Raw genomic sequence first — 27,615 nt, 5'->3', positions numbered from 1 at the left:
CTAATTTTATAAGGAACGAAAGACGCCCTAAACTCTGCGGCAGGCTTTAAAGTGTGTGCAGATAAAGGGATTAAAACTGCAGTGGATCTATATTCATCCAGTAAACTTATGTCCTTTGAGGAAGTGGTCCACACATTCGATATCTTTTTATATTATATTTTTTTAAATACTTACAAATTAGGAATTTCATTTTCATCTCTCAAAATAACTCTTTAGATAAGCCTTTTTTATCAATGTTAGAGAAGGAAGTAGTGAAAGATTGTTATAGCAGAGGCTTAATTTCACTACTATATGGCACTACAGCGTCAGGGTCACAAGGTTCCTCAGGTAACAAACTTGAAGCTTGGAGGAAGGATTCAAAAGAGGACATCCATGTGAATGATTGGATGGAGGCGTGTGAGGAAGCTCAAACCAGAACAGTAAATGTCAGAAGGATGTGAAGTGAATGATAGATAAAATCCTGAATATCAATACGCCATTATCTGCAAACACATTGATATTACACTTATATCCTCTAAACGTGCCACTGAAGAGTCAGAGTCTACATTTATAGAAGTGTCTATTACAAGCAAAGCCTCAAATTGCTTTACAATGGAAGAACATAAAGGCACCAAGTGAAGGTAACTGGCTGAAAGACATGGCAATAAATCTGTCTGGAAAAGGCAACTTATATTGTGAAAGGTAAATACAGGAGGTTTGAGGAGATCTGTAATCCCTTTTTATCCGTTCTTGAACATGGTGGAGATGACGGACCGATATTTGTCAGAGAGGTTGTGTCAAAACTAAAATGATGCGAAGATTATTTATTTTTTTATTGTTAATATTTATTTATTTTAATGTCTGTGTCATTTATTTTCCTTAAGTGTCAAACATGTTTATATGTATGTACCTTTATTATGTTAAAACTCAATAAAAACAAGAAACAAAACCTTTGATGTTCTCAAATGTGGAGCAGGTTTTAACTGAGGCTTCGTTGTAAACGAGCGAACAAAGTCCAGAGTCACAGAGCTGCTCCTCGTCCTGGAGTGAACCACAGCTGGATCAGCCCTCCCTCTTCTTCCTGCTCTCAAACACAGCAGCTCCACTCTGTCACTATATCTCCTTGTTCCCTCCCCTTCAGATCTGCACTTTGAATGAGGGTGTAACCAGGAAGTGAAGGAGCTGACGAGCCTCATTCGCTGCAGAAGCTCATGTTGTTCAGATCAGAGCTCAGACTAGTTTCAGTTATCAGGAAGTGAATCTCAGACGGTCGTCGACACTCGGAGGTGAAATGGCTCAACAAAACAATCAGCTGGACCGAGCAAAGTTCTGCTGTTCCATCTGTTTGGATCCACTGAAGGATCCGGTGGCTATTCCCTGTGGACACAGCTACTGCATGAACTGTATTCAAAGCTACTGGGACACAGAGGATGAGAAGAAAACCCACAGCTGCCCTCAGTGTAGGCAGAGCTTCACACCGAGGCCTGTCCTGGTGAAAAACACCATGTTAGCAGATTTAGTGGAGGAGCTGAAGAAGACTGGACTCCAAGCTGCTCCTGCTGATCTCTGCTATGCTGGACCTGAAGATGTGGCCTGTGATGTCTGCACTGGGAGGAAACTGAAAGCTGTCAAGTCCTGTTTGTTCTGTCTGATCTCTTTCTGTGAGAAACATCTTCAGCCTCACTTTGAATCTCCTGCCTATGGAAAACACAAGCTGGTGGAGCCGTCAGAGAAGCTCCAGGAGAACATCTGCTCTCGTCATGATGAGGTGATGAAGATGTTCTGCCGTACTGATCAGCAGTGTATCTGTTATCTCTGCTCTGTGGACGAACATAAAGGCCACGACACAGTGTCAGCTGCAGCAGAGAGGACTGAGAGGCAGAGAGAGCTGGAGGGGAGTCGACAAAACATCCAGCAGAGAATCCAGGACAGAGAGGAAGATGTGAAGGTGCTTCAACAGGAGGTGGAGGCCATCAATGGCTCTGCTGATAAAGCAGTGGAGGACAGTGAGAAGATCTTCAGCGAGCTGATCCGTCTCATGGAGAAAAGACGCTCTGATGTGAAGCAGCAGGTCAGATCCCAGCAGGAAACTGAAGTGAGTCGAGTCAAAGAGCTTCAGGAGAAGCTGGAGCAGGAGATCACTGAGCTGAAGAGGAAAGACGCTGAGCTGAAGAAGCTCTCACACACAGAGGATCACAACCAGTTTCTACACAACTACCCCTCACTGCCAGCACTCAGTGAGTCTACACACTCATCCAGCATCAATATCCGTCCTCTGAAGTACTTTGAGGATGTGACAGCAGCTGTGTCAGAGGTCAGAGACAAACTACAGGACGTCCTGAGAGAGACATGGACAAACATCTCACTGACAGTGACTGAAGTGGATGTTTTACTGTCAAACCCACAACCAGAGCCTGAGACCAGAGCTGGACTCTTAAGATATTCACGTGAAATCACACTGGATCCAAACACAGCACACAGACATCTGTTATTATCTGAGGGGAACAGAAAAGCAACAAGAATGAGTAAAGAACAGTCTTATTCTAGTCACCCAGACAGATTCACTGACAGGCCTCAGGTCCTGAGTAGAGAGAGTCTGACTGGACGTTGTTACTGGGAGGTGAAGTGGAGAGGGACAAATATTGAAGTAGCAGTCGCATACAAGAATATCAGCAGAGCAGAGTGTGGATTTAGACAAAATGACAAATCTTGGTCATTAGATTGTTACAATGACAAATATGTCTTTTATCACAACAAAGTCCAAACTCCCGTCTCAGGTCCTCGGTCCTCCAGAGTTGGAGTGTACCTGGATCACAGTGCAGGTATTCTGTCCTTCTACAGCGTCTCTGAAACCATCACTCTCCTCCACAGAGTCCAGACCACATTCACTCAGCCTCTCTATGCTGGAGTTTGGGTTGATTCTGACGCCACTGCTGAGTTCAGTAAAGTCAAATAGACAGAAGTCATTTAAGGGACAGTGAGTTAAACTCTGAGTTTTAACTCTTAAACTTATTCTGTCTTCATGTTTGTGGCTGATTGTTGTGTGGTGTCTTCACCTGTCAATCAAACATGATGGGCGGTACTTTGACATCTTCTCATCTGTTGTTGTGTAAATGTTTGAGTGTCTTTAGGTGGCGCTCCTTCCTGTGTCTGTTTAACCATGGAGGCTCTCACTGCTCATGATGACTTTTGTTCAGCTCAACTGACATTTGTCTGCATGAAGATATAAACTTGTCTGTGCTCTAAATGTGTGTTGAATATTTGTACTGATGTTGTTGTTTCTCTTCCACTGCATGAGTCTAAAGAGAGAAAGCAGCAGAGCTTCATTTATCCTACATATTTAGTTCTCATCACTTTGTACATGTTTAAATTCATCTATAATCACATTTACATTTATTTGTTTGGCAGAACAAAAGCTGTTGTTGTTCCAATCATCACACAAGTTCAATAATATATGAGGAAGATCATTTATTATTTTCTTGTACGTAGCTGAGATTCAAACAAACTGATTGTGTGGATGAAGTGAAATCATTGAACAAGAGTCATTGAACAGACTTTACTGATGGGACGTGTGAACAAACTGAAGCTTTACATGGTGAATAAACAAACACCAACAAAGTCTTTTCTTGTCGTCTTCATTCCAGGGTCTCACACAGAGCTGATGGAGAACATGTGACACTAATATGAGAGTATAACTGAGGCACTTTTCCTCCTCAAACACCACAAAGTTCACAGTTCCCGTGCGACCTGAATGCAGCATCAGTGTTACAGGCTGTGACTCCTGTGAACAAACTGACACAGTGTGATGTCACATATATTTAAATGTGTCTTTACTGATGTTGTTTGAAGCTGCCAAAGGCTCAGTGAAGTTTCTACATGTCTTCCTGCAGTGAACATCACAGCAGGTTAACAAGTGAACTGTGGAAACTGATGCAGGACACAAGAGGGCGCCGTCATCCTGCTAACCAGAGTTGTAGTGGAGGTTGAAGCAGCTCCTCTCACTTTGTCTGCATGTTTCACTTAAAGGAGACATATTATGCTCATTTTCAGGCTCGTGTCTTTATTTCAGGTGTCTTTCAGAAGACGTTTACAGGCTTTAATGTCCAAAACACAGATGATTTTTCTCCCTCTCTCCCACATTTTAAGGTAAAGATGGATTTATTTACTCTGCTATTGAGAAGGCGACTCTAGCTTTGGTGCCGGCTTCAGAGCATTTCCAAATCTCTGTCTCGACCTCCAGTCCTCTGCTGGTTGACACCGACCACAACCCTTTGTTGTTCCTGCAGCGATCAGTTTTCACTAACTGTTGGCTCCTCCACTGAAGTTTAGCTTTGCAGGAACGACCACTTTAAATCCAGCAAGTCAAAGGAAAAGGACAAATTAGTAGCTGATTGTTTGTCATCATATGATTTTGAGGCCTGTTCAAACATCTTGAGCCGTCTGGTTTCTGTAGGCAACATTTTCCTTCTGAGTTTATATGGAAGTTTGTTTTTGGTGCTTTGCCAACAAACCTGTTGGATGAGTTGTCTTGTAGCGGGGAGGTGTTCTGAACAGAGATCAGAGGTTCTCCAAGGTCCTGATGTTGTGGCCGAGTCAGGATGGCGCCGACCATGTGTCCATGTTTCAGTGTCCTGTTTAACTTCTTATACAAAAGAAGAACTTTTGCACTTTAAGGATCCAACTCCACCGGATAATTATCATGAACTACTCACCCGATCTACGTACATCTTGGACATACTCGTGAGGGGTACTGCGTTTTTCGCCCGTGCGGTAAAGTGGACCAGAAGACAGCGGGGAAGGAGAGCTGGCTCTCTGGCTCGCATGCGGCGGAGGGGAACGCGGCCACCTCTTCCGGGTATTTTCCTTGCAAACGTAAACTCTATTTGCAATAAAATGGACGAACTACAGTGTCTCGTAGCAAGGAACAAGGACTTTCACTCCTCGGCTGTGTTCGCGTTCGTGGAGACACATCTGTCACCAGCAATACGGAGCTGTGGAGTTGGAGGGCTTCTTTACGTTCCGGGCTGACAGGGACTTCGCAGCAGTGATCAAGTCGCGTGGAGGTGGTTTATTGTTTTTTGTGAACGACCACTGGAGTTCGGATGTCACAGTGATTCTCCAACACTGTTCCACTGAGCTTGAATCCCTCTTCATTCTCTGTCGTCCATTATATTTCCCCCGTGAGTTCAGCTCATTCATTCTCGCCTGTGTTTACATACCGCCTGCTGCTGACGTCACCGCAGCGGTAGACACGCTGGCCGAGCAGATAATTGGTGTGGAACGCCAGTTTCGCTGTAGTTTCGGGAGACTTCAACAAGGCTAATCTTAGCCGAGCGCTTCCCAAATACAGGCAGCAAGTTACATGCACTACCAGGGGAGAAAACACCCTCGATCATTGCTACTGCACAATCCGTCAGGCTTACCATTCTGTCCGACGTGCCGCGCTGGGCAATAGTGACCACGACCTCATTCACCTGATCCCTCACTACAGGCAGAGATTGAAACTCTCCAAACCGGTAGTGAGTTGGTTCAGAGTGCAGTCCAGTGAGGCATGGGAGCGGCTACAAGCCTGGCTGGAGTGGGCAGGCTGTGACCAGGACTTTGAGTGGGCGGGGTCAGTGGCTGGTAACAACCTGGACGAATACACAGATACTGTGTTATCTCAGTGAGTTCTACTGCAGGTTCGAGAGGGAGTTCTCCTCGGCCCCCTCCCTTCACACCCCCAGACTACAACCAGCCCTGCCCCCCAGCAGGGTCATCAACCCCCCTGCCCCTGCCCCTTCCCCTCACCCCCCCTTTCTATCACAGAGAGGCAGGTGAGACAGCTGTTTAGGAGCCAGAATCCCCGGAAGGTGGCCAGCCGGGATTGTGTCTCACACGCAGCCTTGAAACACTGCACTGACCAGCTGGCCCCGGTGTTCACCAACATCTTTAACGCCTCACTGGAGCTGTGTCATGTCCCAGTGTGGTTCAAGGCCTCAAACATTATCCCCATCCCCAGGAAGGCCAAGGTCACAGGCCTTAATGACTACAGACCCGTCGCCTTGACCTCTGTGGTCATGAAGGTGCTGGAGCGCCTTGTCCTGGCCCACCTGAAGTCCATCACAGACCCTGTATTGGATCCCCTGCAGTTCGCGTACAGAGCCAACAGATCCACGGACGACGCGGTGAACAAGGTTCTCCACTACGTGCTGCAACATCTGGACTCTGCCGGGAACTATGCCAGGATTCTGTTCGTGGACTTCAGCTCGGCCTTCAACACCATCATACCCCACATCCTGGAGCGCCAGCTATCCCTGCTGCAGGTGCCGGTCTCTACCTGCAGGTGGATCGCCGACTTCTTGACCAACAGTTCTCAGCGGGTGAAGCTGGGGAAGAACAGCGTTCTGTCCCCTGCCCTGTTTTCACTGTACACCAACAGCTGCACCTCTCCGCGCCCGTCGGTCAAGCTCCTGAAGTTTGCAGACGACAGCACCCTGGTGGGCCTCATATCCAGGGGGGATGAGTCTGCGTACAGGAGGGAGATCGGCCGGCTGCGGAGCTGGTGCAGCTGTAACAACCTGGAGCTCAACGCCCTGAAAACAGTGGAGATGGTGGTGGACTTTAGGAGGAACGCAGCCCCGCCCACTCCCATCATGCTGGGGGAAACCCCTGGTTGCCTCCGTGGAGTCCTGCCGGTTTCTAGGCGTGACTATCACACAGGACTTAAAGTGGGAGCCGAACATCATGACCTTGGTGAAGAAGGCCCACATGAGGATGTACTTCCTCTGACAGCTCAAGAAATTTGGGCTGCCAAGGACTACGCTGACTCAATTTTACACTGCCATCATTGAGTCCATCCTCACCCACTCCATCCTTACCTGGTTCCCCGCTGCAGTGGCCAAGGACAAGGCCAAGCTGCAGCGGGTGATTCGATCAGCAGAGAGGGAGATTGGCGCCCCCAGGCCCCCCCTCAGGTCCCTGCATGACACCAGGGCTCCGAGAAGGGCAAAGAAGATCATGGCAGACCCCTCGCACCCAGGTCATTGCCTATTCACCCCACTTCCCTCTGGTAGAAGGTTGCGGCTGCCAAAAACTGCAAAAACCCGCCACCGACAGAGCTTTTTCCCCTCAGCTGCCAGGCTGGTTAATGCCTCTGGTTACCAATTCCCCCTGCTCAGCTGGTTGTGTGTCTTCAGGGAGTCGACACCATCAGTCGGCTTTCTGTGTTTTCTGTTTGACTGAAAATGTCCAATTTCCATACATTTAGTTTCCCCCTGTTCAGTGACTCCCACTTCACCTTTGGTTTTTGGGACCGATCCTTCTGTTCGTCCATCATTGTGACAGAATCAGTGGCTGTGTGTTTTATTCCCACCGCCTCCTTTTAGACACCGAGGGACCAGTTTGCTTCGACCCTTCAGTGCTTTGTTAGTGTCCCAGCCTGCGACCCCTTCAGGTCCTTCAGCTCTGGTTTTCTGGGGAAACGTGACAAACGGCACCAACATCCCCGAGCCGGCCGCCGGGCCCTTCGCTTAGGTTGACCATCACAAACAACAAACACCAGCAGCTGTCTCATGTATTTCTCATGACGTTGGATCTTTAACACATCCATAGATTTCATTAAAAACAGAGAACATAAACTTTATTTATACTTCTGACACATTATCTTGTGTCTCCACAGTGTCGGTCCGTCAGCTGGAACAGTTCATCAGTTTGACTCTTTGTCCTGAACTTATTTATTTCTCAGCTACATTTTTTATTAAGAGTATTTGGTTTCCTTTTGTGTGAATATGAACATACAATACATTTTTATTCCAACAATAATTTCTGTCTTTGTTGAAGTTGAATTTGTTCTGTAAACATTCACTCTGAGCAAAAAGGCCACGAGACGTCAGCAGCAGAGAAACTCCTGAACTTGATGAGGTTTAAATGACAGAATGAATCCAGGTCAAATGTTGATCATTAAACGTGAGAACATTATATTCCAGCAGCTTCAATGTTTCATGACAGGCTGGTTTGATAACTCCCTGTTGAAGGTCCACTGTTTTTATGAGCAGGAGAATAAAACTGAACACAATCTGAGGAAGAGTTAGAGAACTATGGAGCCGTCAGCAAAGCCTGAGGAGCCAAGAAATATTTCACAACTAAAAACTTTGATGTTCTCAAATGTGGAGCAGGTTTTAACTGAGGCTTCGTTGTAAACCAGCGAACAAAGTGCAGAGTCACAGAGCTGCTCCTCGTCCTGGAGTGAACCACAGCTGGATCAGCCCTCCCTCTTCTTCCTGCTCTCAAACACAGCAGCTCCACTCTGTCACTATATCTCCTTGTTCCCTCCCCTTCAGATCTGCACTTTGAATGAGGGTGTAACCAGGAAGTGAAGGAGCTGACGAGCCTCATTCACTGCAGAAGCTCATGTTGTTCAGATCAGAGCTCAGACTAGTTTCAGTTATCAGGAAGTGAATCTCAGACGGTCGTCGACACTCGGAGGTGAAATGGCTCAACAAAACAATCAGCTGGACCGAGCAAAGTTCTGCTGTTCCATCTGTTTGGATCTACTGAAGGATCCGGTGGCTATTCCCTGTGGACACAGCTACTGCATGAACTGTATTCAAAGCTACTGGGACACAGAGGATGAGAAGAAAACCCACAGCTGCCCTCAGTGTAGGCAGAGCTTCACACCGAGGCCTGTCCTGGTGAAAAACACCATGTTAGCAGATTTAGTGGAGGAGCTGAAGAAGACTGGACTCCAAGCTGCTCCTGCTGATCTCTGCTATGCTGGACCTGAAGATGTGGCCTGTGATGTCTGCACTGGGAGGAAACTGAGAGCAGTTAAGTCCTGTCTGGTCTGTTTGGCCTCTTACTGTGAGAAACATCTTCAGCCTCACTTTGAGTCCCCTACATTCAAGAAACACAAGCTGGTGGACCCCTGCAAGAAGCTCCAGGAGAACATCTGCTCTCGTCATGATGAGGTGATGAAGATTTTCTGCCGTACTGATCAGCAGACCATCTGTATTTTGTGCTCCATGGACGAACATAAAGGCCACGACACAGTGTCAGCTGCAGCAGAGAGGACTGAGAGGCAGAGAGAGCTGGAGGTGAGTCGACAAAACATCCAGCAGAGAATCCAGGACAGAGAGGAAGATGTGAAGGTGCTTCAACAGGAGGTGGAGGCCATCAATGGCTCTGCTGATAAAGCAGTGGAGCACAGTGACAAGATCTTCACCCAGCTGATCCGTCTCATGGAGAAAAGACGCTCTGATGTGAAGCAGCAGGTCAGATCCCAGCAGGAAACTGAAGTGAGTCGAGTCAAAGAGCTTCAGGAGAAGCTGGAGCAGGAGATCACTGAGCTGAAGAGGAAAGACGCTGAGCTGAAGAAGCTCTCACACACAGAGGACCACAACCAGTTTCTACACAACTACCCCTCACTGTCAGCACTCAGTGAGTCTACACACTCATCCAGCATCAATATCCGTCCTCTGAGATACTTTGAGGATGTGACAGCAGCTGTGTCAGAGGTCAGAGACAAACTACAGGACGTCCTGAGAGACACATGGACAAACATCTCACTGACAGTGACTGAAGTGGATGTTTTACTGTCAAACCCACAACCAGAGAACATGACCAGAGCTGGACTCTTAAGATATTCACGTGAAATCACACTGGATCCAAACACAGCACACACACTTCTGTTATTATCTGAGGGGAACAGAAAAGTAACATTCATGAGACAACATCAGTCTTATTCTAGTCACCCAGACAGATTCACTGACAGGCCTCAGGTCCTGAGTAGAGAGAGTCTGACTGGACGTTGTTACTGGGAGGTGGAGTGGAGAGGGACAAATATTGAAGTAGCAGTCGCATACAAGAATATCAGCAGAGCAGAGAGCTCTAATGAATCTTTGTTTGGACGAAATGACAAATCTTGGTCATTAGATTGTGACAATGACGGTTATAACTTTTATCACAACAAAGTCAAAACTCCCGTCTCAGGTCCTGTGTCCTCCAGAGTTGGAGTGTACCTGGATCACAGTGCAGGTATTCTGTCCTTCTACAGCGTCTCTGAAACCATCACTCTCCTCCACAGAGTCCAGACCACATTCACTCAGCCTCTCTATGCTGGAGTTTGGGTTTATTCTGACACCACTGCTGAGTTCAGTAAAGTCAAATAGACAGAAGTCATTTAAGGGACAGTGAGTTAAACTCTGAGTTTTAACTCTTAAACTTATTCTGTCTTCATGTTTGTGGCTGATTGTTGTGTGGTGTCTTCACCTGTCAATCAAACATGATGGGCGGTACTTTGACATCTTCTCACCTGTTGTTGTGTAAATGTTTGAGTGTCTTTAGGTGGCGCTCCTTCCTGTGTCTGTTTAACCATGGAGGCTCTCACTGCTCATGATGACTTTTGTTCAGCTCAACTGACATTTGTCTGCATGAAGATATAAACTTGTCTGTGCTCTAAATGTGTGTTGAATATTTGTACTGATGTGTTTGCATGTTGTTGTTTCTCTTCCACTGCACGAGTCTAAAGAGAGAAAGCAGCAGAGCTTCATTTATCCTACATATTTAGTTCTCATCACTTTGTACATGTTTAAATTCATCTATAATCACATTTACATTTATTTGTTTGGCAGAACAAAAGCTTTTGTTGTTCCAATCATCACACAAATTCAATAATATATGAGGAAGATCATTTATTATTTTCTTGTACGTAGCTGAGATTCAGACAAACTGATTGTGTGGATGAAGTGAAATCATTGAACAAGAGTCATTGGTAGGGTGACCAAACGTCCTGTTTTCCCAGGACATGTCCTGGTTTCACGTCCTGTCCTGGCCGTCCCGAGTTTTTTATAAAGTGGTGAAATGTCCTGTTTTTCATTGGGCCATTAAATTGACGCTCACAACGAGCGAGCAGACAGCCATAGCACTCCATAGCACTGAATTTTGAGTATCATATCTCGTTGCTGGGCCGAGTGTCCTGGTTTTTGGTAATCAAAATATGGTCACCCTCACAGACTTTACTGATGGGACGTGTGAACAAACTGAAGCTTTACATGGTGAATAAACAAACACGAACAAAGTCTTTTCTTGTCGTCTTCATTCCAGGGTCTCACACAGAGCTGATGGAGAACACGTGACACTAATATCAGAGTATAACTGAGGCACTTTTCCTCCTCAAGCACCACAAAGTTCACAGTTCATGTTCAGAGCTGAAGAGCATTTGTCAGTTGGTCTCTGTCCTTTCAGCTTTCATCACTAAAACAGCTTCGTCACAGAGAAAAGAGCAGAGTTTTCTGTCACTTGTTGCTTTTTACGACCGACAGTGTGTTTGTGCTCTCAGTCAGTACAGAGCATTTATTACACAGGCTTCAAAATGATTACAAATGTTTAATTTACACTCTTTTTAAAGATGAAATCTTCATTTTTGTTGCTAAGCTAAAAGCTTTCACTCGTCTGGAGTGGGTGATGGAGCTTGACTGTGAGTCGAAGGTGTAAATAACGTCTTTTCAAGTCAGTTTGGAGCCATATTATATTTTTTCGGGGTAATCTTTTCCGTTTTAAAACAAGTCTCCAGCTACTTCAGTTCTTCAGGAGAATGCTGCAACTTTAATTAGATTCTGATTGATTTTCATTTCAAAACATTACATTTCAGAAAGCACAACAACTATCCATCTTATTTGTCTCTTCCAAACTCTGAATTTTAATATTTACAATATTAATGAGGTAATAAAAACTTTTTCCACAAAAGTGAATAAACAAGCTGCTCTCAGAGGAAAATAAGGTCCCAGAACACTGTTTGAAGCCAGAAAGGTGGCAGGGTCCGCCACTCATAAACAAAGTAAAACAATATAAATCGTGTTGTCCTTTAAGGTCAGTTTGTTTATTCAGCTCATTCAGTCATGAAGAGTTTGATCATTTAGGCAGAAAATCAGCCAATGAAGATCTTTCCTTTCCTTTAAATTTCACAGCAAATTACTTTAAAACTTTAAAAATTAAGATTATAAAATGAATCCATTCGCCTGCAGTGTCTCCTCTTCAGTCAATGAAACAGTTTACTCGTGTGATCTCCTTGAAACTCCCTTTTCTTTAAACAGCGCTTTTACTTTGAAAGCCGCGGCCGGAAGTGTTTTACTGTGACAGCGGGCGGTGCTTCCGGTGTGTGGGCGAGGCTCGGCGACAGCTGCGGAGCTCCGAGCTGCTGTTTGTTTTTATTCACCTGAAGAAGAAGAAGAAGAAGAAGAAGAAGAAGAAGAAAGAGAGGACAGAGAAGAAGAAGAGAAAGAAGAAGACTCGTTTGATCTTTTTTAAAGAAGAAGAAGAAGAAAGACTTTATTTTCTTCACTTCCGGCAGAGAACACGGTGAGTTCACTGTCCCGTTATTCTTCTTTGTCTGTTCAGTTCATCAGATCAACACGAACATATGAAAAGAAACGGAAACTAGTTTGTGGACGTTTTATTTTAATCAGCTGAAATTGTTTTAAAATCAATTTAAGATTTTATGACATAAAAACAACAACAGTTATTTGTTCTCGGTCCTTTTTATTCCGAGCTCGTTGTGAGTTGTGTTTGCAGGATGATGCCAACAAACACACCAGACTCACTTTATCACGGAAATATTACAGGAATGTTGCAGATAAAAATAGTCTGAACAGGCTCAGTGTGAGATACTGCACGAGTATATAATATATACATGTATAATATGCACGATACACTCACAGAGGCATTACAGCAATAATGTAAATAACAAGAAAAAGGCACTTTTATTGAAAATTAAATGCAGTAATGTAAAAATATTATTAATAAAGACGCTGTAAACTGAAAACAAAGCATCACACATGTGGTAAGTGGCACTAATGCACCATCATAGAGCAGGATCATGAATAAATGACATAAAGTGAATTAAAGCTTAAATCCGGAGCTGCAGTAAGAATATTACACATGTGAGTACATTATATACATGAGTAAAGACAATAAACACACAATGAGACATCACTGCAATAATGAAACAATACTTCAAAATGCAAAATAAATCTATAAATGTAATTCTGAGCAGTAAGTAGGAATATTAAAGGGCTAATATTTAAAAATAAAATGTAATGATGTAGATAATATTAGTAATGAAGACGCTGTGAGCATCACACAGTAATCAGAGTACTGAACGTAGTAAAGCGTGTCGGTGCTGGTGGAGCTGCTGCTGGTGAAATGGTTTGATCCATCTCTGTTTCCTGATACGCATTTTCCTCCAACATCAGCAGCTCCAGCAGAGACACACTGCTGCTGCAAGGCATGCTGGGAGACCGAGAGTGGGGAAGAGTCCAACGTATGGGGGGAAACTGAATAAATGAATGAAGACATCTTATTCTGAAATATTCCAGTCACACAACATGTTTTCTGTCTTTCCCCTGAAGGTGTCAAACACACAAGGTGGACTCGCTTCATCCTGCAACATGTGGAGTTTATATCCAGTGATTAACTCTGACACTTAACGTATGGAAGATGTTTAATGAAAGGGTGCGTCTGTTGTTCTCCAGCCTGTTCACACACAGAAGAGTCTGTTTGCAGAATAATCTGGAGAAAATACAATAAATCATCTCTGTTCTGTTTATGAACAAAAAGCTGTTTTGTTTTCTTGTTATTTTGCTTGTTTTTCGGCACAGAAGCACCTGGTTATGGTCAGGGAAAGATCATGTTTGGCTTAAAATGCTGTGTTTTGTTGTCAAAAATAACAGCTGGAAAATGTCCAACGTCTTGTTTTAATATCCAGTTTCATTTGCACAAACACGGCTGGAAAATGCCCCCGTGTCCCGTTGAGAACATGCATTTTTTGGCAGGAAAACATCCTGATTTCTGGGTTAAAGTTTGTGTTTTTCAGCTGCAGAATTTCCTTTTACTACTTAAAGATACTGCGTTTTGTTGCCATGAGCACGACTGGAAAATGTTGTTACATCTTGTTAAAAATATCAAAAAAATTTACTGGAAAATGTCTGTCTCTTAAAAAATAACTAGTTTCCAGCTGGAAAACAGCCCAACATCTCGTCAAAAATTCCCAATATAGTTGCCTCAGAAACTAAAAGGTCTTCCAGCTGGCGAATGTCCCGATGTCTCGTTAAAAGTATCCAGTTTTGTTGCCTCGAAGACGTCTGCAGATTATCCAGATTTCTGGGTAAAAATATCAGATTTTCTGTCGTAAATGTACAGACATCTCTTTAAAAATGCAGTTTTTCTTTTTGCTACAATCGACTGGAAAATGTCTTAACGTCTCGTTAGTTTTTGGCCGGACAAAGTCCCAGTGTCTCAATATTATTTTTCCGGCCACAAACGCAGCTGCTCTTTCTTTAACGATACCCAGTGTTGTTGCCGCAAACATGCGTAGAAATTTTTGCAATATCTCGTTAAAAATCTCTCGTTATGTTGCATCAAACTCGGCTGGAAAATGTCCGAGTGTGATTTTAAAAATAACTGGTTATCAGCTGAAGAAATGTCCTGATGTCTCGTTAAGACGGTTTGAAAACAACCAAATCAGAATATCTGGTTTTCTGCTGCAAAGACTCCCAACATCTCGTTAAAAGTACAGTTTTTCTTCCCTTTAAGTCTCATTGACTCATTTTAAATCTGTTGCCACAACTACAGATAAAAAAAGTGTCTTGTTAAAATAATCTCTGGTTTTGTTGCCTCAAACACAAAAAGTGTGGTCAGTATGAGATGATGTGACAGAAGAGGAGACGTTGACCGTTTGGCTGCTCACATTATAAAACATGTCTCTGTCAGGCCCGTGTGTCTCAGCAAAACGTGTGATGTTAAAATTAAACTGTCCAGACGAAGAGTTAAATCATCAGGATGGCGTTCCTGCTGCTCAGCATGTCGAGGTCAGTGACGGGTCTTTCGACCGTTACTGTTGTTTTAAATCACGAGGAGCATTTTTCAGTTGAATCAGAGGACGAAGGAGGAAACCCCACACAGCCCCCCGTCAGCCCCCCGCATTCACTGCGACACAGACCGTCTCTGTTCACCAACAGCCGCTGACCCAGTTCATCCTTTATTCACCAGAACAGAACAATAGGGAGCGGAGCGGTGTCGGATCTTTGGCTGATATTCAGGATTTATTTCAAATAGTGTTGATGTGATTTTGAGCCTTTGAACAGGAAGAAAATGTTTTTCTCATGTCTGTTCCTAGTCTTTATGCTCAGCGATGCTAACCTCGTCCAGCTCTGTTATCTGTGATCTCAACACAAACAAACATGTCGAACCGGACTGACACTGTGTCGTCTGATGTTACACACTGATCCTCTCACAAGCAGCAGCGTCTGAAATATTGAGCTGCAGCGATTAGTCGATCAGAAGATAATTAATCGCCATTAACTGTCAGTGGAGTTGGCCTGGGTTAGCTTCAAAGGCCCTGTGCAGACGCGGGCCATCCATCCTGAGTGATGTTTTTTACACAAAGACAGAAAGAAGTTCATGTTGAACATTTGCTGAATTTACAAGAAGGAACAAATAAGTCAGAGACAGAGTTTCACACAGTTTATAAAGTGTCTCCAACTCAACAACTCACTAAACTGACACATTTTCAAAGGGAGTCTGGGGACAAAGAAGTAGCCTATACTGGTTACTGTTTAGTATGTTTGTAAAATGTGACATGTTTAGATCAATAACATGTTTCTTCTTTCATAAATTGAGTGTAAATGGTGAAATCAGTGTAAACAGTGTGTTCAAACAGCTGCTAAATGTTGGCAGGTCAGACTTTAGCACTTTAGACACAGAAGCAGACAGGCTGGTACAGCCATGCTGCCACAAACTGACACTTTCTACAAGGAAACAAACAACTGACTGTTTTCATTTAATGCTGAATTTACAAGAAGGAGACAATGATTCAGAGTCTGTCAGAGACAGAGTTTCACTGCGTTAGAAAGTTTGTTTTAACTCAACAACTCTTAAAATCACCACATTTGTTAAGGGAGTCTGGTGACATTGTGGTTACTGGTTCAATCAAACATCTGCTGCTAACATTGGCAGGTTAACAGAGACCAAACTTCTTCTCCTCCTCCTCCTCCTCCTCTTCCTCCTGCTCCACACAGAGTCAACAACACATGACTTCACCTCTGCACTGAGTCACTCTGAGCTGCAGGGGTTTCAGTGTCCCCGTCAGAGTCGAGCCTCCTCCCAGCAGACGCAGAGTTAACAGGAAACATGAGCTCACAGTCACAGCCCTTCTGTTTTTCTCTGTTTTGTTCTGAACTTTTTCTCAGGCTGCTGCTGCAGGATGTGAGAGCACCACAGCACCAAACCCGTTAGACTGAAGACGACAACGAGACTCGACAGGAACAAGTTCAAAGGTAAGGCTTTAAAAAACTCCTTATAAATACCCTGCACTTGTTCTGTCCTCTGATCAGTTTGGATTTATATTAGCTGGAGGAGTCTTAATTTAGTTAATCCCTGGAGTGCTCAGACTGGAGAGAAGGATCAGGATTAACTGAACTGACTGAGCGTTATTAAGTTGCTGCAGAGCAGATCAGAGAGGAGCTGCAGGAAGCTTTTTATTTCTGAACCTCTGAAGAACAGACGACTCGTCAAAACACCAGCGAATGTGCTGTGTGCGAGTCACAGCCTGGTTTATCTCCTTCCTGTTGTCCAACAATATCATGAGCATATCCATGAGCCACAACACTGCTGTTCCTTTATCAGCATGGACACACACACACACACACACACACACACACACACTGTCCTGCTGCCACAAATACTCACAAGAGCACCAAATGTGGATTAATCCGCCGCTGGAAATAGTCCCCGACTGTTTCCTCCTGTATGTTTACGACAGTGGGCAGCTGTCTGAGGAAACAACCGAACCTCTGAGGAATGAAACTATATATTTTTGAGGTCTTTTTAAAGACATAATGTGCAACTTCCAGGAGGGAGCAGAGGTGGAAGTAACTAACAAATACTTAGTTACTGTCCTTCAGTACATGTCTCAGGTATCTGTACTGTACCTGAGTATCTCTGTGACTTTCCCTCTCTACATCTGAACACAAACATCTGAACTTTCTCCTCCTCACAGCTTCAAAACAGCCTTGTTACTGTAGTTTGATGCATTTGAGATGAATTATGGACGAAACAAAGACGTGAAAGACGTGAACAGACAGAGAGGGAGACTGGAACGGGGAGAAAAGGCGTGTTAGTGTCTCGTATCTGCAGAGAGTTTCTTGTTTTCTCTCTTTGTTGCTGCTCGGGACGCTTTACCAACCCAACATGTGGCTATTTGACGTCCTGGGAATGAGACTCAACAATCAACTATCTCTGTGGTGCGTTCAGGAACAGCTGGGACAAATCCTACTGACTCTACCTTTAACTTTAATAGTCTTTGAATTATATTAATATGACGTGAGCTTCAGTTAGCTTTGACCACAAATGTCCTTCAGAGGGAGACTTTTTACTCTGATACTCTGAGTACATGGCAGAGCCTGTACTCGATTACTTTCTGTTTTTACACAAGTATCTGAACTTCTCCTGGAGGACAGGATGTTTGGACTGTTGCCTCCTCTTTGAGGAAGTCAGAGTCAGAAAGGAAGTGAGCGAACAAGACTAAACATAACTTTAAACATTTTCTCCCTGGAACTCGACATCTCGCCTCCTGACGGCAGAAATTACATGTTGTGTGTTTTAAGACTCACTTCATTAAGAACCAATGAGACACAGACAGGAAGTCAGAAGGTACTGAGACGAACACGTCGTTGGTTGGTTGGCTGCGTGTTTCTCACGGCCGGTGTCGTGTTTCTGATGTCTTTCCCAGATCCACAGAAGACGTGCGGCGGCAGACAGACATGGCTCTGTTCTTCTCCGGAGCTGTTACAAGTACGTCTTTGTTTCTATATCTTCATTATCGAGCGTTCGATGGATTTGCTGGATGTAAAGCATCAAAATAAAATGAGCAAAGAACAGAGATGATGATCTGCGGCACAAATGCTCTTACAGGAATAAAATTAAAATCAGTTTTATTTATACAAAATCACAATCACATCGCATCCAACATCCTCAGCCCCGAGTGAGGACACACTTTTAAGAGGGAGAGAAAAAAAGACAGATGACGCCTGTAGATGAAACTACAAAGAAATCAGATTACTTGTTTCTCTTTCTGAAGACGCTCACTCCACAGAAACGTCCACTGTCGGAGGACAAAACGTCTGAAAATGTGAAAACTGACCGTGACTTTTTATCTTTATTTTAACATAAGGAAGTTAACACCAGTGACAGTCATGGAGCATCAAACCACATGTTGTCATCTGATCGCAGCAGTGACGTCGACTCAGCGCTTCATATGAATTCTGGAGATAAATGACTTTGTTTATAGATCTGCAGCAGTAAAGTGATGTCAACAGTCATTATATATTTTATTATATTTATTTTGAATTAGATTTTTTATGTATACATGACTGCATTTTTCAATAGAGGAAGAAACCTGGTTTTGTACTTTCCTTCTCAACACGACTGTGTTGGACGAGTAGCTCTGTGGTGCTTCAGATGTTTAATAACTGATTAAAGAACCAATCATTACAAATTGATGACCCGAGAGGCCGTAACTGTTCAAATAACCTGCTGATTTATTATAAAATATGAAGTCGTCTTGTTTCCATTTTAACTGGAAGACGGTGAGATGCAGTTGAAAGCTGGAAAATTGACTTTACGAGACTCATCGAACACCTGAAAGACTTACAGGTCTGCCGGCGTCACTCCTTTGTTTGTGACTCTGCTGCTGTCAAGTTTTTACGAATGATCTTGAAACAATCACACACAGAGCTCCCTGTGTGTCGCCACATTCCTGCAGAGGAGCTATTAGCATCACGTCAGCTCCGTTCAGTAGAGCAAATTTACTCAAGTGGCTCCGAGGAATGTTCTCCGGCTCCTCACACCGATAAAAGACGAGATGTCTTTATTTAGAAAACGTGTTTCATATATGTGTGTGTGTGTGTGTGTGTGTGTGTGTGTGTGTCTAACTCACTCTATCATCTGTTCAGGTTCACCAATAAAACGACGGCTGCGGGGATATGACTCCTGTCACAGGTACGAACGTCTGCTTCTTTTTACCGTTTCAAGACTGAATGTGTTTTCAAACAGTCTGTCAGGTTTAAAGGTACAGTGTGTAGGATTTAGTTTGTGGGAGGGATGAATATAACTGTGATTTTAACGTCTGAAGGCCGTTACACACCGGGGACGTGACGAATAAGCAACACGATATGTCGCCTTAAAGCTATTAAAGCTACACACAGGCTGAATTTCTAAAAATCATCATTTTCTGGGTTTAAAATGACTCAACACGCCTGATTTCTGCTGTTTTAAATCATCCTGAACCTCCACGTCTGTGTCCCCCTCAGCCTCGACCAGTCCGTCCTCTCCCCCGACTCCTCGTACGTCTGCTACTCGTCCGTGGACGGCGGTGATCCGTGCTCCTGCCGGCGCTCGCCACGTCTCCTCACCAACGGATACTACAGCGTCACCGAGGACAGCTTCTCCTGGGACGACGACGGCAACGTGTCGCTGACTCCCTGCAAAACCAACGTGTCCTACAAGGAGAACCTGGTCAGGTGAGACATTGATAACACACTTTATTGGTGTTGTAGAGCATGACGTGACGTAGATTAGAGGTTAAATATAGGCACTTAGATATCACCTTGTTGTGGTAAATACTTGATGTTGCTTTTCTTCATTTTAGCAGCTAGCCAGGCTGGTACGGTACAGTCAATCCAAAAAAACGTTTGGAGGCGAAGCAAAAAGCAGTCGGTCGTTTGATGTTCGAGCTCTAAATATTTGACCTTTTAACGTTTTTAATATGCTAACATGCTCGCAGTTAGCATGTTAAAATGGTCCAGTTTAAATCGTGTCATTAGGTGTTGTTAGCTATGAGCTCGCTGTCTAGAATGTTAGCAAGCTAATGTTAGCATTTCCCCTCCGGCTCCTTCATGCAACAATACAGAATCTATGAATGAATGAATGAATGAATGAATGACAGTTTAACTGCTGGACACAAAATGTCTCCTGTGTCACTGAACAGTCCATCCTCAGTGTTTCAAGTCCTGGCCCCTGATTTGCTCCGAACTAGTTGTGATGTCATGAATCCTGCAGGTGCGTCCAAGTGTCGAACTGAGCACGTGAATGTGAAAACAAACTCTGTACAGTGAAGCTCACACAGCACAGTCGGCAAACAAGAGTCACACACACACACACACACACACACACACACTTCTCTCTTTATAGCGATGAGGTCATTCTCAGGAGGCCAATCAGAGTGAGCCGCTCAGTGCATGTTGAACGGGTTGAAGCTGTAAATTCCTCGCGTCTGACATCTGCTGCGATCAGGAGCCAGAGTGTGATGTCATCTGTCACGGTTGCTAGGAGACCTTCATGTTATTGAAACCGACATCGTCAACAGTGGAAGAGCTGCACGACACGTTTACTGCCGTTATTCACCTCTGAGTTTATATTTATCATTAATTAATTTTTTTATTTCAATATACAACATCTGGAGCCGCCAGACTGAGCAGGTCCATCTGAAACAATAATAAGATGACTGATGGAAATGATTAATAGTTTCACCGATTTTAGAGGTTTATTATTTATTTATTTATTTATTTATTTTTACAACATGTTTCTGGGTCCAGTTTCTGAAATGTTAATTTTGGTAACTTGTAATTATTATTATTATTGTTCAGTACTTTTTAAGCATTTAATACATCGTGATAATAATTGTTGGTTGAAATGATGATTAAGCAGAAAGGGGAATGACTTCTTCTTGGCAATATTGGGAAAAAAAGCCCAATTCATAGCTGTTAAAACAGAACCACGGGCCTGAGACGAACACCCGGATCATTTCCTTTTGGTTCTTCAGGGTTTTCCGGCGCAGACGGCGACCTCGCGGCTCTCTGGCTCGCCTGTTCAGCGATGTGACAGAGAGCTGCCAGTCCTGGCTGGATGAGAAAGTCTTCAGAGGGGTGTTCGGGACCGGACAGAACCAAAACCAGAACTGGGACCAAGACCAGGACCAGGACAAGGAAGTGGACTGGACCAGGACCAGCCAGGAGGGCCTGGCCCCGCTGGACGTGTCAGCCTGGTCTGGATTCAACAGCACGGAGCTGGACAGCAGCCACAGCTTCACTTACGGTTTGTAACACCTTGTTTCCAGATCCACCTCCACACAGACGCTGCTGCTGGTTCTGTACTGTAAAATATAGAAACATCACTATCTCTTTAATATCGAACGTGGGTCCAAATTGCACCAAAGTCAACACTGCACTTCATCTCATCCTCGGCGACAAACCTGTCAAGTGTGAAGTAGATCGGACGAACGCAGCTCGAGATACATGAAGAACAGACGGACAGAGATTTCTTGCTTTATAGTTGATAACTATAATATATTATAACTAACTTCATCTCCTGACTGTGACGTGATGTCGTAAACGTGTTGTATGTTCTGTTGTGATGTCTACTGAAGTTAGCATGCTAACCAGCTAGCCCCGACCCGTCCCGTCTCTTCACAGACCACACCGAGATCCCGCCCCCTCCGGACAAAGTTGCCCCGCCCCCGAAGCTGCTCTTCCAGGAGGAGATTTGTTCTGAGATCTGTCAATCAAGGGAGCAGTTCACCCAGTCACTGGGCGGCCTCTCTGAAGTCCCGCCCCCCTCGCCCTTCTACACCAGCACCTGCTGCTGCCAGGCCTCACCTGAGCAACCAGGTGAGACTCTTCTCCAACCTGACAGGATGTTATTGAAACAGCGTCACGCTTGTTAACAGAAGTTCTGGTTCAAAACACATTAAAAACAGATGAAAGCTGGTAAATTCACAGATATCTGGAGGATATCTGACGTGTGTGATTTAAACTGTCACAGCTGAAGTTATATTTCATTAATCGGTGTTGTGGTCTCTCTGACGTGTGTTTGTGTTTCAGGGTTATCGATGACGGCTCTTCTGCTTTTCATCTTCACCATCTTCATCTTCACGGCTCTGTACTCAGGGTAAAACTCTCTCCTCTCTTTCATCGATTAAACAGATCATCTGTGTAAATACTGTGTCTGTTTAATGCCACTCAGGTCTACATGAACACAGAAAACACCTTTTTAAGCTTCGGTAGCACCTTTTAGTTTGACCTTTAAGATGTCAGATCCTGAATCTTGATATCTTTTGTCTGGGATTCAGTTCAACATGTTCTCACTGTTTCCCTCCCTGCAGGTGTCTCCTGTGGAGCGCGACTGTTGCATCGACCGCGTTCATGATGATCACAGCATTTATGTGTGAGTATCATAAAAAAACTTGCTGGTGAAGTTTTCTACCTCGTCAAAGATGATGTTCACTCGACCTCCAGCGTGCCACGATCAGCTGAATGCAGGATTTAGAGACTTTTTGCAGCCTGACGAGACTGAATTCAGTGTTGATAAAACACTTAACGTAGACGAAGAACGTAGACGATGTATCAACTTTGAGACATTTTATAAGTTCTCCGTTCAAACATTTCTGATCTTTCTGTCTCTCAGTCCTGACGAAGTCGGGGCCGCTGGGCGAGTGGAGGAGGGCGAAGACGGAGGTGAGTCAGAGACAAAACAATTTCACTTCATTTCTTCGACCGGCAGAGAAGAAAAAACAGTAACCGATTTTCTTTAACGATTCTGTTTTTCAGGATATCACATCAAGAAACGAGTGAAAAGCGTCAGGAGAACGTTTCCAGTGTTGTGAAAATGTGAAACTGGAGGAGTGACAGAAAAAAAGTCTGATGGGAAATATTTAACGTTTCACCAACGTGTTTGCATGTAAGTTGCACTTAAAGGACCAAGTTATCTCGAGCTCCGGAGAACATTTTACAGAAAACATCGGTTTGATGCTCCGACTGCAAAACTTCGCAACTTTTTGAATGTAGTTTATCTAAATGTGTTCGGCGCTGAGACGCGTCGATCAAAGGGCTGAAGGTTGAAACCGTAAACACATTTACAACATTTAACCTTTAAATCGTCGTGTTAAACGTCGGATTAATTGAACTTTTCACCAGCGTCGTTAAAAAAGCCGAATCAGACGATGTGTTTCTGTTAAAAAGCCGAAGGAGCTCATTAACATGGTGACACAAGTAACTGTAGTTTAGAAACTATAATATATAAAAAAATATAAGAAATCAAATGTACCTGATGTATTTTTAAATACTGTAAGGTATTTTCTATGTTAGTAGTTAAACTTGGCTTTTTTGGGATGTCCAAAGTGACCAAACGTCAGACTTTCCTCGTCTGGAGAACAGATTCAGGTCCAACAGCAGAAATAATGAAGCGATGAGCTTCGCTGTGAAGCTTCACTTCTATTTAAAGTGACAGCTGTGACTTTTTATAAGAAATCAAACGCACAAAAACAGCCGAAGTTCCTCTGATCAGCCTGGACGTTGTGACCACAGGAGATAAGTGCCATTTTTTTTATCCCTGAGGAAACAATAACAAGACACAACTCACATCTTAAAAAATAATAAATCACGTTGGTACATTAAAGCTGCACAAGCGCTGGTTTTATTGTGAAAGTCTGATTTCCTGGATCTCTCCGGGTTTTTCCTGGTACGAGCTGATAATTTCTGACTTTCTGACGGCTGTTAAACGCATCGTAAGGAGGAGACGTTTAGTTCGATGATGTCGCCTGATTGACAGGTCAGTGGGCGGGGCCACAGACTGTCACGCTCTGCAGAGCCACGTGTTGTTGCTTTGGACGGCTTTTACATAATCCTACCTCACTCTGCTGAATCCATGCTGACGGTTAAACATAATCAGATGTCGTTAGCCTGAAATAAACCAGATAACTGAAGAGAATCACATTAATGTTGTTAGCATAGCGCTCTCTTGTGCAGCTTTAAGAGTAGCAGCTGATGAACCCTCATGAATCGTGTTCTCTGCAGCATTTTGTTGTAAAACTCCTCAGCTGTTAAGTGCCTTTGTATCAGCCAGCAGCGCAGAAACACAGAATATTACAGGGAAGTGTTCGATTTAAACCTTAAACATGCTGCTGAAACATTAAGCAGACCTGGAGAACGGCTGGTTTCACGGCTGGGTGGACGTTCCTGCGATAGGAAACTTTATTTAGATCTAAAAAATATAAATGGTCTCTCATAAATTAGGCTGTGTTCACACATTTGACGCCTGAGGACAAATCTAAAGCAGATCGAACTGTTTTAACCTCCTCGCTCAGCCTGTCGGAGCTGCGACGATCCTCAGCTCAGCCAACAGGAATATTTAACAAGAATAAATCCAGGAAACATGTAGAAACATCACTGTTCAGTTGGATGTTGATCTCACGTCTGTGTGTGGAGCTGAAGTCAGGATGTGGTTAGCTTAGCTTAGCAAGAGGGAAACCAGGAAAGGGCGATCTCGGAGGAGATGGTTTTCTGAGCTTCATGCTGTAACTGTACGTGCGTCAGCGGCAGTTTTAAAGTCCATGTGTGAACACAGTCCGTCCACCCAGCTGGCATCTCAGGCAGGAAAGAAACCTGTTAACAGCTCCGGTGGGAGTCAGGGCTGCCTCTGTGTGAAGGTTCACAGTCCTTCACACAGATTTCACTCTTATTGTACTTTCTGCCAGAGCAATAAGTCCAGAAAACGATGAGCTGTGCTGAGTTTTGAAGCCATTTTTGGGGATCAGGGAGAGAAAAAAGTAAAAATCATCTTACAGTTGAAGTTTAAAAATGAATCCTCACGCTGCAGGAATAATTAACCAGTCGAACAGTCACAAACAGTTTGTATTGATCAGTTATCGCTCTGACAGAGGAAAAGAAATGGAAATGAATCGTGGCAGGAAGCCTGGAAAAATAAGTACTGTATGGCTTTATAAAGTTTTGACTTTATAAAGTTTTTTATCATGTTTGGGCCTCAAATAATGCCAAGACTTTTATCCGACCTGAAGAAGGAAGAGATGAGCTGAGCTTTGTGTTCAAATCAACTCTTCCTGCGAGAAATTTCAATGTTTTCATGTGTGATTTTGTGTCGACGCCAGAGGAGCAGAGAGGTTCGATCTTTAGTTCTTCATGTTGCAGATCGTCTGATGACGCTGCGTCTGTGTCATTAAGGGATTAAACACTCCTGACTGCGTTAAAGTTGTAATTACGAACATGAAACTGCGATTTATCTTCAGATTTACAACTTGATGCTAAATGATACGGGAGTGCCTGAACGCCTCACACTTACCAGTCGTTTAAGGTAATTAAACCCACATGCGATGGATGTGGTGCGTTATTGTCACTGCACAGTATGTGTAGCCTTCACACGTCCAACAGTGCTGTCAATCAGCTGTTCATTTCCTGTTAGCATGAGCGCCCACGCTCTTTTCGCTACCGTCCATTTTACCCGACGTGAACGCAGCATCTGATCTGAAACATGAAGGGTTAACGTCTGCACCAGAAAGTAATTCAGAAAAAATGTTTCAGTGTTTTAGAGGCTCGATGACGGAGTGACTACCATTGTAGCTGCAGAGCTAACCACTAGCATGCTAGCAACTGTCCATTTTGGACTTGCAAGGCGTAATTTTTTCCCAAAGACTGTTTTGTCTAGTCCCAATCTGCTGTGCTGTGATTGGCTTATACTCGTTGCCAGAGATGTTAATCACAAGATTCATCACGATACGATATTTGCCGATATCACAAAGTCTAACATGATAGATTCGATTTGATACAGGGGCCTGCGATCGATACGAGATGACATCATAAGCCCCTTTAACACAGTCGGTTACATTTATATCAACTCAGATTTCCTTCCTCACTGCTGACTTCTATATATATCCTCATCGAGATTTAATGTAACATCCTTACGCCTTGTTGCAGTCACAAGGACGAGGCAACATGTAGTAGCCAATCACAGCACAGCAGGGCGGGACTAGGTGGACTCGTCTTTGGCTCTCTGTTCACTCACAGGTCGGCTCTGTCGAGGTGGCACGCTATTGGTCGATGTTGGCGTGTTCATGTTCACTGAAGCTGAGCTCGATCTGATTCAAAAGAATAATTTTGCCTCAAAATGTTTGATTCTGGTGCGACCGGGCCTCTAAAGGTCCAACGTCTCTGTTTCTGTGTATCGTCTGAATCGTCGATGTGTTTTTATTCACTCAAAGTGCCAAATTTGTAGAAATCTGATGATTCAGGAAACGTTAAATCACAAAAATCAATCTATATTACTAATATTTTGTAATATTGTGCTCTGCAGAACTTCTTGCTTTGCATTTAAAGCTGCACTTCTCAGTATTTTTATATGAACGATGGATCAGACGACACTGTGTGATGTGAGAGGTGTCGACCCTGAACTCCACAGCTGTGAGAAGCTTTGAGCCTCTTTTAGCTCCTAGTTTTGGTTTTTTACGGCTGAAATTAAGAGCCGGATGTTTCCCTCAGGAGTTGGTGGAGAGAGTGCCCCCCGGTGGCCAGAAAACATTTTAATGCAGCTTTAAATGACCAAAGTTAAATGTGGAAGTTTAGCAGGTTGGTTTTCTTTTATATAATAAACTTTTATGAAGTTGTAAAAAAAAAAAAAAGAATTTACTGCAAAAGAAAAACGATGGAAAGTTTCTGTTACTCATTAAATGTGGATCGTCTTGGTTGAATCAAACCGTCAGATACGCTCTGGTGTGTGATGTGATGCAGCTGATGTACATGTTGTTGTATATATCTTTATTTCATTGACTGCACTTGTTTCCAAAGCTGGAACTGTGATACTCCGCTCGTGACGGCACTTATTACATCTGTTAACTTTGTATTACGCTGTACTGTATTCATGTTATTAAAGTCTGTGATAGATAATCGCATGTCAAATTAAATCTTAAACGACGCACAAAAACTAGATTTCAATCTGAAACTGAGACGTGATTAAGATCGTTCGCCTGAATGAACAAACGACGATCAATCAATGTGATAAATTTACTTCCAAAGTAAAACTCAAAGGGACAAAGTGGTCCTGTTGTCACAGTGTTGATCACTGAGTGTTAATCAGTTTGGGGATTTGGAAGATGACTAGTGGCCCTTGTCGGCCTGTTGATGGCGCCGTGCTTTAAGATTTGATTTTTACAAGATTTCGCGTTTCGTCAGATATTTTCAAACTCCAGTGAAAATGTTTTATCTGAAGTTTATGTGAATGTTTATCATCCATTAAAGCGTGTTATAAAGACAACCTGCGTCAGTTTTCCTTCAGAACAAGTGAAAGTCAGTTTACAGCTGCAGAAAACACAAATAACACAAACAACTCAGCGAGGGACGTTTATCAGGATGTTGTGAGCGATGAGGAATGTTTTTGACTTCCTCGTGTTAACTCTCCCACTCCTGACACTGAAGATAGTTTTCATGGAGAGCAGCAGATGTTTCCTGGTCACCTGTTGAAAGGTAACTCCAAAAAATAGAGGGCAGCATATCACTGTTAGCTAGTTAGCTCAGTTAGCTGTGCAGCTATAGGTCCACAGACTGGAATCACATGCTGGTGTTGATAAAGACGTTTCTTACTGACTTTCTAAAAATCATCATTTCATTGGTTTAAAATGTCTCAACACGCATCAATTCTGCTGTTTTAAATCATCCTGAACCTTATTTTCCTCAGAGAACAGCTTCTTTATTCACTCATGGAAATTTTTTTTTTTTTTAAATGCTCCAATTTAGCCTTTTTTTTCCTTTTTTTTTAAAGGAT

At 43.6% G+C, this 27,615-nt stretch overlaps 3 protein-coding genes across 3 annotated transcripts; all 3 read left to right on the top strand.

Annotated features, from left to right (window-relative positions):
* Positions 1 to 1,005: 1,005 nt before the first annotated feature.
* On the top strand, positions 1,006 to 3,680 carry LOC311266448 (tripartite motif-containing protein 16-like). The gene has a single exon (XM_084368818.1). It carries the CDS (start codon positions 1,271 to 1,273, stop codon positions 2,933 to 2,935), a length of 1,665 nt encoding a protein of 554 aa, XP_084224944.1. The 5' UTR covers positions 1,006 to 1,270; the 3' UTR covers positions 2,936 to 3,680.
* Positions 3,681 to 8,196: 4,516 nt separating this feature from the next.
* LOC311266441 (tripartite motif-containing protein 16-like) lies at positions 8,197 to 10,687 on the top strand. Its single transcript, XM_084368811.1, has one exon. It carries the CDS (start codon positions 8,451 to 8,453, stop codon positions 10,125 to 10,127), a length of 1,677 nt encoding a protein of 558 aa, XP_084224937.1. The 5' UTR covers positions 8,197 to 8,450; the 3' UTR covers positions 10,128 to 10,687.
* Positions 10,688 to 12,114: 1,427 nt separating this feature from the next.
* On the top strand, positions 12,115 to 27,108 carry tmem71 (transmembrane protein 71). The gene is made up of 11 exons (XM_084369419.1): positions 12,115 to 12,315; positions 16,203 to 16,289; positions 17,744 to 17,805; positions 18,966 to 19,011; positions 19,323 to 19,532; positions 20,834 to 21,105; positions 21,483 to 21,677; positions 21,891 to 21,957; positions 22,172 to 22,233; positions 22,474 to 22,523; positions 22,617 to 27,108. Exons 3-11 carry the CDS (start codon positions 17,775 to 17,777, stop codon positions 22,638 to 22,640), a joined length of 957 nt encoding a protein of 318 aa, XP_084225545.1. The 5' UTR covers positions 12,115 to 12,315; positions 16,203 to 16,289; positions 17,744 to 17,774; the 3' UTR covers positions 22,641 to 27,108.
* Positions 27,109 to 27,615: the final 507 nt, after the last annotated feature.

This window comes from Pagrus pagrus, assembly GCF_965226575.1.
Source record: "Pagrus pagrus genome assembly, chromosome: 12".
NCBI classification, from domain to species: domain Eukaryota; kingdom Metazoa; phylum Chordata; class Actinopteri; order Spariformes; family Sparidae; genus Pagrus; species Pagrus pagrus.
Note: the sequence above shows the minus strand (reverse complement) of the source record. Positions and strands in the feature narration are given on the sequence as shown.